Source organism: Theropithecus gelada, chromosome 20, assembly GCF_003255815.1.
Source record: "Theropithecus gelada isolate Dixy chromosome 20, Tgel_1.0, whole genome shotgun sequence".
In the NCBI taxonomy this organism is placed as follows: domain Eukaryota; kingdom Metazoa; phylum Chordata; class Mammalia; order Primates; family Cercopithecidae; genus Theropithecus; species Theropithecus gelada.
The window spans coordinates 13,473,939-13,486,184 of NC_037688.1; the positions used below are offsets into that span (position 1 = coordinate 13,473,939).

The 12,246-nt window shown below is 47.4% G+C and overlaps 1 protein-coding gene across 2 annotated transcripts in view; it reads left to right on the forward strand.

Annotated features, from left to right (window-relative positions):
* The first annotated feature begins 1,413 nt into the window (after positions 1 to 1,413).
* LOC112614334 (liver carboxylesterase 1-like) overlaps positions 1,414 to 12,246 on the forward strand; it is a 29,624-nt gene continuing 18,791 nt past the window's right edge. The window contains exons 1-4 of one of the 2 annotated variants that reach the window (XM_025370780.1): positions 1,414 to 1,465; positions 4,840 to 5,047; positions 7,579 to 7,723; positions 9,775 to 9,908. In XM_025370780.1, the coding sequence (XP_025226565.1) occupies positions 1,414 to 1,465; positions 4,840 to 5,047; positions 7,579 to 7,723; positions 9,775 to 9,908 (539 nt within the window). The remainder of the gene's footprint in view (positions 1,466 to 4,839; positions 5,048 to 7,578; positions 7,724 to 9,774; positions 9,909 to 12,246) is intronic. The other variant, XM_025370781.1, reaches the window with a different exon arrangement.

Genomic DNA, 12,246 nt, shown 5'->3' on the forward strand with positions numbered 1-12,246 from the left:
GATGATATGCCTCTGCATGCATAGACCACACTTCATTTCCACATTCATCAGGTCATGGACATTTGGGTTTTTTTCTACTTTTTGGTTAGTATGAATGACACTGCTCTTTGTGTACAAGTTTTTTTATGGACATGTTTTCAGTTCTCTTGGGTAGCCACCTAGGAGGGGAATTGCTGGGTCATATGGAGATTCTATGTAGAACTTTCTGAGGAGCTGCCTACACCACACAACAGTTTGTAACCTGTTATTTTCTCCTTTCATAACGCATCCTGTCTTCATTGTTAGCAAATAGCTGTGCACATCACTATTTTGAGTGAATACATCATATCTCCTTAGCCAGCTGTACCAGAGTGTGTTTAGTGAATTCCCTATTGTTGGACATTTAATGATCCCATGAAAGAGGCTTTAAGTGACTTCCTTGTGTCCCCAGCAGCTTGTAAATGACAGCTTTCCAGGTGTGCCCAGAGCACTCTGTATCACCCTGATTCGGTGATTTCACATTGCCTTGACATCACCCCTGCTGCTTCTCCACCCCATCTGTCTTGTCTACCAATGGAGGTCCCTTCAGACACTGAACCATGTCTTGAATTGGCCTTTGTATCCATTATACGTGGCCAGGTGCCAGGCATTGTGGTAAATATTCACAGAATGGGTGGGTACATGAATGGATGAATGATTAAAGCCAGGGGCTATTGAGAGATGGAATCATTTTTACATTCTGTCCAAAAATTCCTGCTTTGGAAGATAGTGATTTACCTGACATTGGAGCTGTGTGACAGAAGGCTAGGCCAGTTGGCAGGATATTGTGAAGCTAATTCAGGCATTAGAAAGGAGACTGGTTAAAATTTAAGATCGCTTCCAAACTTGAGAACCTGGAATGCTAGGAAACACAAGCCCTGGGAGCTGAGATGTGTGCGAAGTTACCCAGCTGAGCTGTGGGACTGTGAGTGGCTCTAAAATTTTTAAACTTTTTCTGAGGATCTCAGACCAAAGTATCCCTTTGCCTAAAAGCATCCGCCTGCTGGTGCGGGCCTTTCGGGGCCTTCACAGTGTACTGAAGTTAGAGTCCTGCAAGGGAGAAACCCTTATACAACAAGTAATTGGTAGAATTTATTAGCTCTCTGTAATTTGAGAGTGTCGACCAGACTGCTTTGGTGAAACAGGCCAAGGTGCTTTTATTGCGGCTTCCAAGGATATAAGAGGAAAGGCAGGACGGGCAGGCTGAGAACTGGCGAGATGGGACTGTAGGTAGGCGTCGCCCAGGGAGTTCTGGAGATAGGGAAAGCTTTTCTGAAATTTCACAATTAGAGCAGGGTGGTAGCTCAGGGCGGGGCTGAGCTCCTGGCTGGACAGCGCAGTCCCGATCAGCTACAAGAAGACCTTGCAGGCTCCGAGACCAGTCATCCTTCCAGGATGTGGCTCCCCGCTCTTGTCCTGGGCACTCTTGCTGCTTCCACGGTTTGGGGTGAGTCCTTCTGAAACATAAAGATGCTGGGCACTTTTTGAAATCCTTGTTCTGGGCCGCAGGTGCGTAAAAAGGTGAGGTGGACGCAGATGCGCAAAAAGGCAGACACAACAGGTCCGGCTCCGCGGTGGTGCGCGCCCTCCGGGCTTGGACTTGGACTTGGAGCAGCTAAGCCCAGTCAGCCTGGCCCGGGCGGAGACGCAGAGAAGGTGAACACACTGAAACCGCCCTGCACTGCTTGCCCCAAGGAGGCGGGCGGCCGGACCACCTCACGCCGCACACACGAGAACTTTAGGCAGCTCAGTTGGCCATCCCCAGGCTGAGGACTGGCGAGTTGGGATAATTCAGGGGTCTCTGGGGCACAGGGGCTGTTCCTAGTTGTCTGGTACCTAGATCTGGCATAATTAGGGCAAGTGGGTAGTGGCCAGGGCATGGCAACCCGATCAAAGAGGCGGTTGGGGTGTGGGCTCCGGGTTGGCTGGACCCTGGGAGGGACAGTTTCTCCAATATCAGCAAAGCCTCAGATGCCAGAGCATCAGAATACAGGAAGCAAAACACATGGTACATAGAGGGGGTGCAGCGAGGGGCCTCAAAATACCCCTGTGCCACTTTATAGACAGAGAAACTGAGACTCACATAGGGAAATGTAGTACAAATCATGTCTGTCTCTGGGTCTTGAATCCTGACAGCCCAGGCCCCATCTGCATCCTGTCTTCCTTCTGGCAGCCTGACACTGTGAGAGCTCTGGAACTGTGGGGAAGGGCAGAGGAAGAGAGGAACCCTACTTGGAGCTGAATATTCCTTTACTTCTGGTGACTCCTGGCAATGCCATCCATTTCCTTCCTTAGGAAGACCATACAGGCTGCCTCCACTTCCTTAATTTCCTTCTCTGTAAATTGGGCATGTTGATGCCTACCCAGCAAGGCTTTTTTGAAGATTAAACAAGCTGGAATGCATGCCTGACACATAGTAGGTGCCCATCATGTTCATGCTTCATATAACGTCAGCGACAACTGCTCTTGTTCCCATTCTTCTTTCTGCTTCCCCCCATTCACCCACTTTTTCATGCTTGGCAATCTGGCTGCCATCCACCTCACCCTGCTGAATGGATCCCTGAGCTGAGAAAGACCAGCCCAGTGGTTTCTCTGCCTTGATCCTCCTCCACTTCCCTGAAGCCCTCAGCAATCTTAGCTCGCACCTTGTCCTCTTCTCCCTGGACTTCCAGGATGCTGGGATGTTCTCTCCTTCCCACTCTGATGGATCTTTGGTCTTGGCTGTAGTGGTCCCTGTGTTTGATCTTTGTTTTCTTCCCTTCCCTCTCACACTGGCATCTTCGATGAAGCCATACACATCCATGGTGTGTACCCTCACCTTCTAGGAGAAAATTCTACCCTGCTCTCTCGCCAGGCTTCCTTCCAGTCTTGAAGTGCCCACGTCTTGTGGCACCATCTTGCCAGGATAACCCACTGACATCTCCACTGAGCCTATGTAAACAGGGATCCAGCATCACAAGCCAGCTCTTTGGTCTTCATCTTCCATGTCCCCCAAAACTGATCAGGGACCAAGTTTTTCTTTCTTTTCTTTTTTAGATGGAGTCTCACTCTGTCACCCAAGCTGGAGTGCAGTGGTGCAATCTCGGCTCACTCCAATCCCCACCTCCTGGACTCTGCCTCAGCTTCCCAAGTAACAAAGATTACAGGCGCACGCCATCATGCCCAGCTAATTTTTGTATTTTTAGTAGAGATGGGGTTTTGCCATGTTGGCCAGGCTGGTTTCAAACTCCTGACCTCAAATGATCTGCCCTCCTTGGCCTCCCAAAGTGCTGGGATTACAGATGTGAGCCCCTGTGCCCAGTCTCCAAGTCTTTCAAAGTACCTTTTAGACATCATCATATTTCTTCATAAATATTTTCTTTTTTATTTAAAATTTTAAAATAATTAATATGGGGCTGGGAAGGATTTCAGGTGAAGACCAGAAATCCCATACAGTGCGGAAAACATGGAAATCACCAAGAAAATAGGCCACCTGTAATGCCACCACCCACTGCTATGTTGATAAACATGCTTCCAAGAAAATTATCTCAATATTATTTGTAATTAGCAACAACAGAAGAAAACAAGTTAACTATTCTCAGTGTGGGGCTGGCTGATAATGAGACATGGATGCTGTTGTGCGTCTGGGCTTTGCATAGGGAGTTTCCATTGCGATTGGATATTCCCCTGTAAGATCAAATCTGAATTGTTCTGTTCTGCTCTGGCCCCACTTTGATGGAGATATTGCCTTCTTGCCTATATCCAAAGCAGAGCAACTGAGAGGACAAGAGTTTGGAAATCATTTCGTAGGAGGGAAGCTTAGACAAATTGAGGTCACTGGAGTCAGACAGGACCTGAGGGGTGGGTGGCGTTATCAAGTGTCTGAAAGGCCACAGGCCAGTGCGGTCCCATGACAGATAGAACCAAGACTGATGCGGAGGCTGGGAAATGAATTTCAGCTCAATGAGGAAGCATTGTCTGTGCTGCAAGAATGGATCAGATGTGCCCAGGGCCACCAGAAAAATGTTCTTTGACTTGATCATTTCCCTTATCTGGAATGGTCCCTGCTGCTTATTTGTCCACTAAAGAAAACTCAAGCCCTTAGCCTGGCATTCTAGGCCCTCCCTGACATGCGCTGTCTCATTCCAGGAATATTTTCTACTCCCTTCAGACACCACCTGGTGCATGTGGGCCATGCCCCCTCCCCCAGGCAGGCTCTGTATTCTGCTGCTCTGAGCCTCAGCACATTCCCTTCTCTCTGCTCGGTACCACTCCCTGCGTCTCATCTCCCCTTATTCAATCCTCCCCTACTGCAAGTCCCAGCTCCTCCATGATGCCTGCAATCAGAAGGCCTTGCCCCCTCTTCTAATTCCTAGACTGCCTTATGAGTACCTCTCCCAGGACACAGTCGCTTCTTTCCCGTCTGTAGGCCCAGGTGTATAAGTGACCCTTCCCTACAAGGGTCAATGCATCTGAGAATACGGAGCACCTCTTGTTCATCCTCTCATCCAGCATGTGGCTCAGTGCCAGGATTCTAATGGATAAATGTTTCCAGAGGCTTCTAAGGGGGAAGATAAATGTCTTGTTCTTTCCTAGTAGTTCTCCTTCTTGCATTTATTTTTGGCTGAATGTTTTTATGCCTCCAAATCTAATTTGCACTTTAAACCACCTCAGTTAGTAAGGACAGTGATCCTCATCCCTATTGTACATCAAAAGAAATTGAGGCCTAGAGGGTTTCGGTGACTTATTCAAGGTCATGCACTTAGAAAGTGGCAAACCCCACCTGGAATCCGGGTCCAGCCTTTTGCCTCTGATGCATCCTGATTTGTTCTCCACATCCAGCAGGGCACCCGTCCTCGCCACCTGTGGTGGACACCGTGAATGGCAAAGTGCTGGGGAAGTTCGTCAGCTTAGAAGGATTTGCACAGCCTGTGGCGGTTTTCCTGGGAATCCCTTTTGCCAAGCCCCCTCTTGGACCCCTGAGGTTTACTCCACCGCAACCTGCAGAGCCATGGAGCTTCGTGAAGAATGCCACCTCTTACCCTCCTATGTAAGCCAGGGGTGGCTGTGGCGTGTGTCTGTGGGGGATGTTTGCCTCAAAGTGATGCAGGAAGGAGTCAAGGCAGTCCCCCGATGGGTTGATCCTTTGCTCTGGAATCCTTAAGATCATTGTAGATCCTTAAGAACATTCCAGAAGTCTCACAGCATTCTGGAGTCCATTATTTAACACATGTTTATTGAGCACCTACTGTGTGCCAGGCATGTGTCTGGGTTCTTGGGATCCATTAGTGAACAAAGCAAAGACCCCTAGGTTCATGGAGCGTGCATTCTAGCAGCGGGAGACAGAGAAGAACAACATGCAAATTACCCCATGGAGTATGTGATCTGTTAGAACGGGATAAGTGCCTTGGAAACAAAGAAGCCGTTAAGCAGGTGAGGGAGATCAGAAAGAAGGATCCCATGAATTCCGCTGTCTTGAATTTTGACACAGTGGGGAGAAGGGAGGGCCAGGAGGTGTGTGGGTGGGAAGTGAACTGAGGTGTCCTCTTGGCAAGTGCTCAACTCTCAGGTGTGCCCAGTTCCGTATTCCTGAGGAGAACGATGGCAGATGTGTCCATTCACCCTGGCCAAGCTGGGAAGAAAAGCCCAAAGTTTTTTTTTTTTTTTTTTTTATTCCCAAAGGTTCTAATTGGCCTCACCGCCACTCCCCAGGGTACCAAGGACCCTACAGGCATCAGAGGAAACCCCATGCATCTCAGCAGCCAGGTATTCAGCGGTTTTCCAGCAGCCCACCTCTGGTTGCCTTCTTTTCTTTCCTTTATTAAAAAAATAATATTTACTGTTTTTATTTTCTGACTGCAAGTATAGTATATACTTATTACAGAAAATTTAGGAAATTTAGATAAGGAAAAGTAAGAAAATTAAAATCACATACAATATCCCACCACTCAAAGAGAGCAGCTGTCAATATTTTAGATGGTACAGTATTATGATCTAATGTTTCGTTTGTATTCCAGTTTTTTGGCCTGTTGCTATACTTTCTTTCTTTAAAAAGGAGTGCTATGTTCAGATAATTTGGATGCTTGCTTTGCTCATTAAGTATATCAGGAGCATCATTCTATGCCATTAAATGGCACAGCCTGATATTAGCAGCTGCATTATATTTGGTATTGCACCATAATTAATTTCCCCAAGCTTTTATCTGGGGTCATTAAGTTACATATGATGTTTTTGATAATATAGGGAGCACTGTGATGAATATTTTGTAGTGAAACCTTTATGCCGATGAATGAATATTTTAGGATAAGTTCCCAGAAGTTATAATTCTGAGTCAAAAAGTATATATCTTTTGTTAAATTTCGCTGCCAAAATATTCCAACTACACTTCTCTCATTGATGGACAAAAATCTCCATTCATTAGATTTTTTTGCAGTGCTTCGGGTTATTAAAATTGTTTTTGGTTATTCGGTAGGCAAAACGATAATAATAATAGCAATCTTATTTTCCTCTTTAGTTTGCATTTATGCAAAGACCAGTGAAGTTGAGTTCTTTTTCCCTTTCTTCACATTGGAATGTCTTTTGATTATTATTATTACTGTTACGCCGCTTGTACTGGGTGTTCTGTAGGAAAATCTCCCAGGATGGAAATCAAGAAGTCATCTTTGCTGGCTCTGATTCTGTCACTTGACAGTTGTGTCATCCCAGAGCCTGAGTGCCTCAGTTTCCTCATGTACCTAGTGGGGGCGGTGATGCCTGCCTTCTGGTACTCTGAGGTCTGGGACTATCGCTTATAATATACTTGTGTATAAGAACCACATGGCATGAATCTTCCTGGCTATGTAACCTTGGGTAGGTTCTCTAACCTCTCTGGGTTTCAGTTTTCTCATTTGTAAAATGGAGATAATAGAACCTATGTAATGGGACTGATCTGAGGCTTAAATGAGTTAATATACAAAAGGTACTTAAAACAGTGCCTGGAACACTGGGAGGACTCAATAACTATTACCAATGTTCATCTATATTGTATCCTTGAGATCTTTCATCAGGGCCACCAACAGCACTTGCCTGGGATGGGTTGATGGTAGAGTCTTGGCATGTCAGGGCTGCAAGACCCATGTAGAAATCACTGCTCTCACTTAGACCTGGTAGATTTGGGACCCAGAATGCGAAAGGAATTCACCCAAGGTCACCCCGTAAATGCGTGGGAGAGACAAAACTAGAGCACAGTTCTCCTGATGTTGTCCCACAAAGATTTCACCCCTAAGATATTGTGAGAAATGTCACCATCCAGGGAGGATCAGTGTATTTGTTGTCTCCCCTCCTCAACGCTGGGAGTCCCAAAGGTTCTTGGAAGGAAAGAGGTGGGAAGCCCTTCTCACTTTGCTTGGTCTTAGGAGACCTTAGTGAGTCCCAGCGCCCCCATCTGAAGCCCCTGATAGCCTCCTACCCACTACAATGTCGTGAGTCTGTAAACATCAAGTCCATTTTCAAGCTTAAACCTCCCAGTCCAAGGCCCTGCCAAAGAAGACACCTGGCTTATAGCTGGCTGAACTTCAGGGGTTCTTCTTTCCCCATCCCCAGGTGCATCCAAGATCCCAAGGCGGGGCAGTTTCTCTCAGACCTATTGAGTAACAGAAAGGAGAACATTTCTCTCACAGTTTCCGAAGACTGTCTTTACCTCAATATTTACACTCCTGCTGACTTGACCAAGAAAAACAGGCTGCCGGTAAGCCGTGGGATGCCCTGGTCAAGGCCTGTCAGTTCCAGTACCCCGGATCTTCTAGTGTAGATCGGAAGGGGATGAAGGCAGCTTGGGGAGGGGGCTGCACAGGCCAGGACCTCAGGGCCTCCACAGGAAACACAGGTTTTCCACACCTCAGTTTCCCCTCATGACACAGGAACTCTGGGGGAGTTTGCTGTGCATCTTTATGAACAGCTTAATTGTTCCAAGTTCCCTCATGCTAATAGAAGGATGTAAATGATTACTTTTAGTTATTAGATTAAAAAGCTGATACCTAGAGTGGGTAAGACATGATTTTCAATAATGTTAGCGGTGGAAGGAACTTAGAGAAAAGCCAACACCTCAACTCTTTCTTTTCAGATAGAGAAACTGAGGCCCAGACAGGGAAGAGGAGGTCACGCAGTAGGGTAGTTTTGGCTCAAGTCTTCTGATCTTCAAACCAGTGCTTTTGACACAGAGTAGGGCATTGAGATTTTATGTGGCTTTTCTCCAGTACACCAGCATTCATCTGGTGTAACTTTCACTGTCTGGGTACAGATGTTGGGGGCGGAGCCTGGGACAATCCCAGAAGCTCTTTCTTTTGCCTTTGGCCAAATATCTGGGATTTTTTTGTACCTAATTTCCCTCCGTAATTGTCTTGATAAAGGCTGATGACCCAATGTGTCAGCATTTCCCAAATAAACAAAGGGCTGGAGATGGGGCAGGCTGCCAGCTGCAGGGTAGGGAGGGTCTCCTGGCAAAGAAGGCCACCCCAGGGTGGAAGAGGAAAGGGTGTCACATCCAACCAGTCTCCCAGGGGCACCCTGGCATGGTGCCCAGGAGTACGGGAGCAGGTCTGCAAACATGTGACTAGAAGTTGGTCCTACATGTGCTTTGTAAGACACAGGAAGTGGGAGAAAGGTTTACTCATTCATTCATTCATTCATTCTTCTATTTTGTACTCAGTGCCCCATATACACAGTTAGACCTGGGGCTTCAGGGAAAGGGGGAACATGAACCCACTCCACGCAGCCCCTACCTTCGAAGATCTTGCCATCTGGGCTGTAGAGACATATCCTCTCTTCAGCATATTATTGCAGGCCAGCCCTCGGGCTCAGCCTTCACACACAGATGAATGCACATTCAGTCCCTCCCCAGGAAGCAGGCAGGGATTAGATGTGTGGGAGAAACGGGAACTCTGGGAACCTAGAGGCAGGAGAACCTCCAGGAATGGTCACAGGTTCTAGAACTACATGTGCTTAGAACAGCACTTAGTACATGGTTTATGTTATGAGTTTTTTTATATTTCATGAATAATATTATTACAATATTATTATTTTAGTCACTCTCACTACTTCCCCACTATGTGGACTTTTAAAATGCAAGAACTTTGCATTAGGAATTGTACCTACTCTCATCTCAGGTATTAGCAGAGTTCCTGGCACATAGTAAGTTCTCAGACAGTGTTAGTCCATTGATTGAAGGTATCCTGAAGCGGGTGGGTTTTAGGCTGCGCTGTGCAGGATGGATAGGATTTGGGGATGCAGAATCATAGAGGAGGCATTTAGGGAAGAGACACTATCACAGGTATGTGTGCTTCTTGAGACAGTCATTCATGCACAGAGAAGTTTACTTCACCATGAGAGAGTAAATTGAGATGAAACTGAGATACAAGGGCTGCCCCATGGGTACGCTGAGTGCATAAACAGTCCAGGCTTGAGGGTGATGGGAGTGAGGGGGATAACACGACATCCTTAGCCTTTGCTATGCCCATGATGATGTTCTCAGCATGAAGAGCCTTGGGAGGAGGAGGCATTGGAGGCTGGGTAGAAAGAAAGGGGCAGCCAGGATATGTGCAGTGGGGTGGTGGCTCAGGCTCCGATTGGGAGAGTTTTGGAGGAGAGAGACTGGCTTTTGCAACCTTGCTGGGCGCTGGTGAACTTTGGGTAACATCCTCCTTTAGTTGTGACCAATAGGTAGGTCACCAAACAAAACACCCTCTGAGTGCTCTCTGGCTCTGTGTCTTGTAACTGGTATGTTGCTTCCTCCCTGCCCAGGTGATGGTGTGGATCTTTGGAGGGGGACTGGTGGTGGGTGCAGCATCAACCTATGATGGGAAGGTCCTCGCTGCCCACGAAAACGTGGTGGTGGTGACCATTCAGCACCGCCTGGGCATCTTGGGATTCTTCAGGTAAGAAGTTAGACTCTCCTCACTGCACTTTGGCCCCCAACATGAGGCTGCTAGGACCCAACTCTGGTCATGTCAACCCTCAGGAGACCTTAGCTAGGTTCCTCATTGTAGCATACAAGCCTCACCATAATTGGACACTACCTACCCTCTCACTCCCCAGCCACACTCATCCACTTGCCTCTGAGCTTTTCCATGTGCTGTTCCCTCTGCCTGGAATGCTAACTACCTGAGGAACTCCTCATCATCCTGAAAGACCCAGCCCCCAGTTACCTCCACTGAAAGACTCATCTCTTCTTCACCTATGTTTCTCCAGCACATTGAATTTCTCTGTCATGACACTTAGGAGGCAGCCCAGCTCTTGAAGGTTGACACATCTGACTTCTCATGGAAAGGAGGGAAGGGGCAGAGTCACAGAGGGAGCTCAGGGCATGTTGTGGGTGAAGAAATGGGGGCTGCAGATGGTGGGGTGCAGGAGCATCTGACCCCTTCCTGGAGGAGTGTTGGGGCCCACTCACCCCATTTTCTGCTTGAAATCTGGCAAGTGCAGGAAAGCAAGGATGGAGTCTTCCCCATCAGGTCTCCATGGGGACAGGAGTCAGATCTCCTTCAAGGTGCAATTACTATAAACCTTTTCTAAGTGTTACCATCCCAGCACCCCAATCTCGAGTGAGTGCTGGGAGGGCTGTGGGAGGGATTCCCCTTACTGATGAATAGGCCTAGGGAGATGGAAGATGGGTTCTGGTCTACCGTCAGCTAGGCATCCCAGGTCAGTCTTGGCTGTATCACCTTCATCCCTTTTAGCCACAGGTTGTGTCTCTGCTCCCCATTATAATAAAGCTGCTTCATGATCTCTCTCCACTTCCTCTCCTCCGTATGTCTCCTCCACCCATGCCAGTCAGGTTTCTTCCTGGATACGCCACTCAGCTGGTCTCGCGGCCACCGATGACCTCCCCCTACTCTCCACCCAACCTCACAGCAGCAGCCAATGGCCGCTCAGCCTCCGCGACATGCTTCCTTCCCAGTCCCTTTCCTGGTCCCTCCTCCTCCCTGTCCACAGGCCTCTCTTGTCTCCCTCTCCCTCTCTACTAATTTCCAGTGATCCCAGGGAGCAGCCCAGAGCCCCCATTTCCAGCCCATCTCACCTTTGAAATCCGCAGGCATCACTTACTGTCTTCTCCCCACCCCTGGCTGGTGCCAGAAGGAGGAACAAGCTGAATCCTTGACTCCCACTCCTCCTCCCAGCACACCTCCACTCAGCTGCTGCTGCCCCATCCTCCTGGGGGCTCAGGAGAAAGCCCTGTGGGCAGCCTGGACTCTCTATTTTCTCATAACTCTGTTGGCTCCACCTTCAGAATCCACTACTTCGCACCTTCTCCCTGGCTCCTACCCCAGCCAAAGCTTTCTGTCTCTCACCTTAATTATGATCCTAACACTTACTTTCAGATACCTGCCACTTTTATCCTGAGGCTGAGTCGCACAGTACCAAGAGTGATCACTTAGCATGTGTGTTGAATCATGCAATGCCTCTGCACAAAACACTTCAGGGGCTTCCCATGTTCCTTACGATGACAGCCAAAGTTCTTATCAGGGCCCCAGGGCCCTCTCTAGCTGCACTTCCTGACTCACACTTTCCTTCACTGGGCCCCAGGGCCTTTGCCCTTGCTTTTTCTTCTACCTGGAATTCCTTTCTTTGGATATTTGCAAGGCTCATGTGCTTGTTGTGCTTGTTTTATGAAGGTCTTTACCTCCAAAACCTCAAATGCCACTGCCTCCAGAAGTCCTTCCCTGATTGCGACCTGAAATGGCACCCCCTGTCCCACCCCTGCTTTTTTCCTTACTCCATTGTATTTACCTCAATGCACTTTGACTACCGAAGATCATTATATTCTCTCTATAGATCTGTTTATCTGCTTGTGATCTGTAGTGGGAGCTCTGTGTCATCACAGGTTTTACCCTTTTTGCTCTCAGATGTGCTCTAGCTCATAGGATAGTGTCAAACACACAGTAGATGCTCAGTAAATAGTTGCCAGTTGAGTGAATGTAGAACCATACATCATCACTGCAGCAAGGCAAGGCAGGGTCTCAGAGATGCTGAAGCCCAGCCTTATTCTTTTTTTAATTAATTTATTTTTAAAATTATTTTTATTTAATTTATTTATTTTTATTTTTTATTTAATTTAATAAAATTTATTATTTTTATTTATTTAATTTATGATTTATTTATTTTATTTTTATTATACTTTAAGTTCTAGGATACATGTGCACAATGTGCAGGTTTGTTACGTATGTATACATATGCCGTGTTGGTGTGCTGCACCCGTTAACTCGTCATTTACAT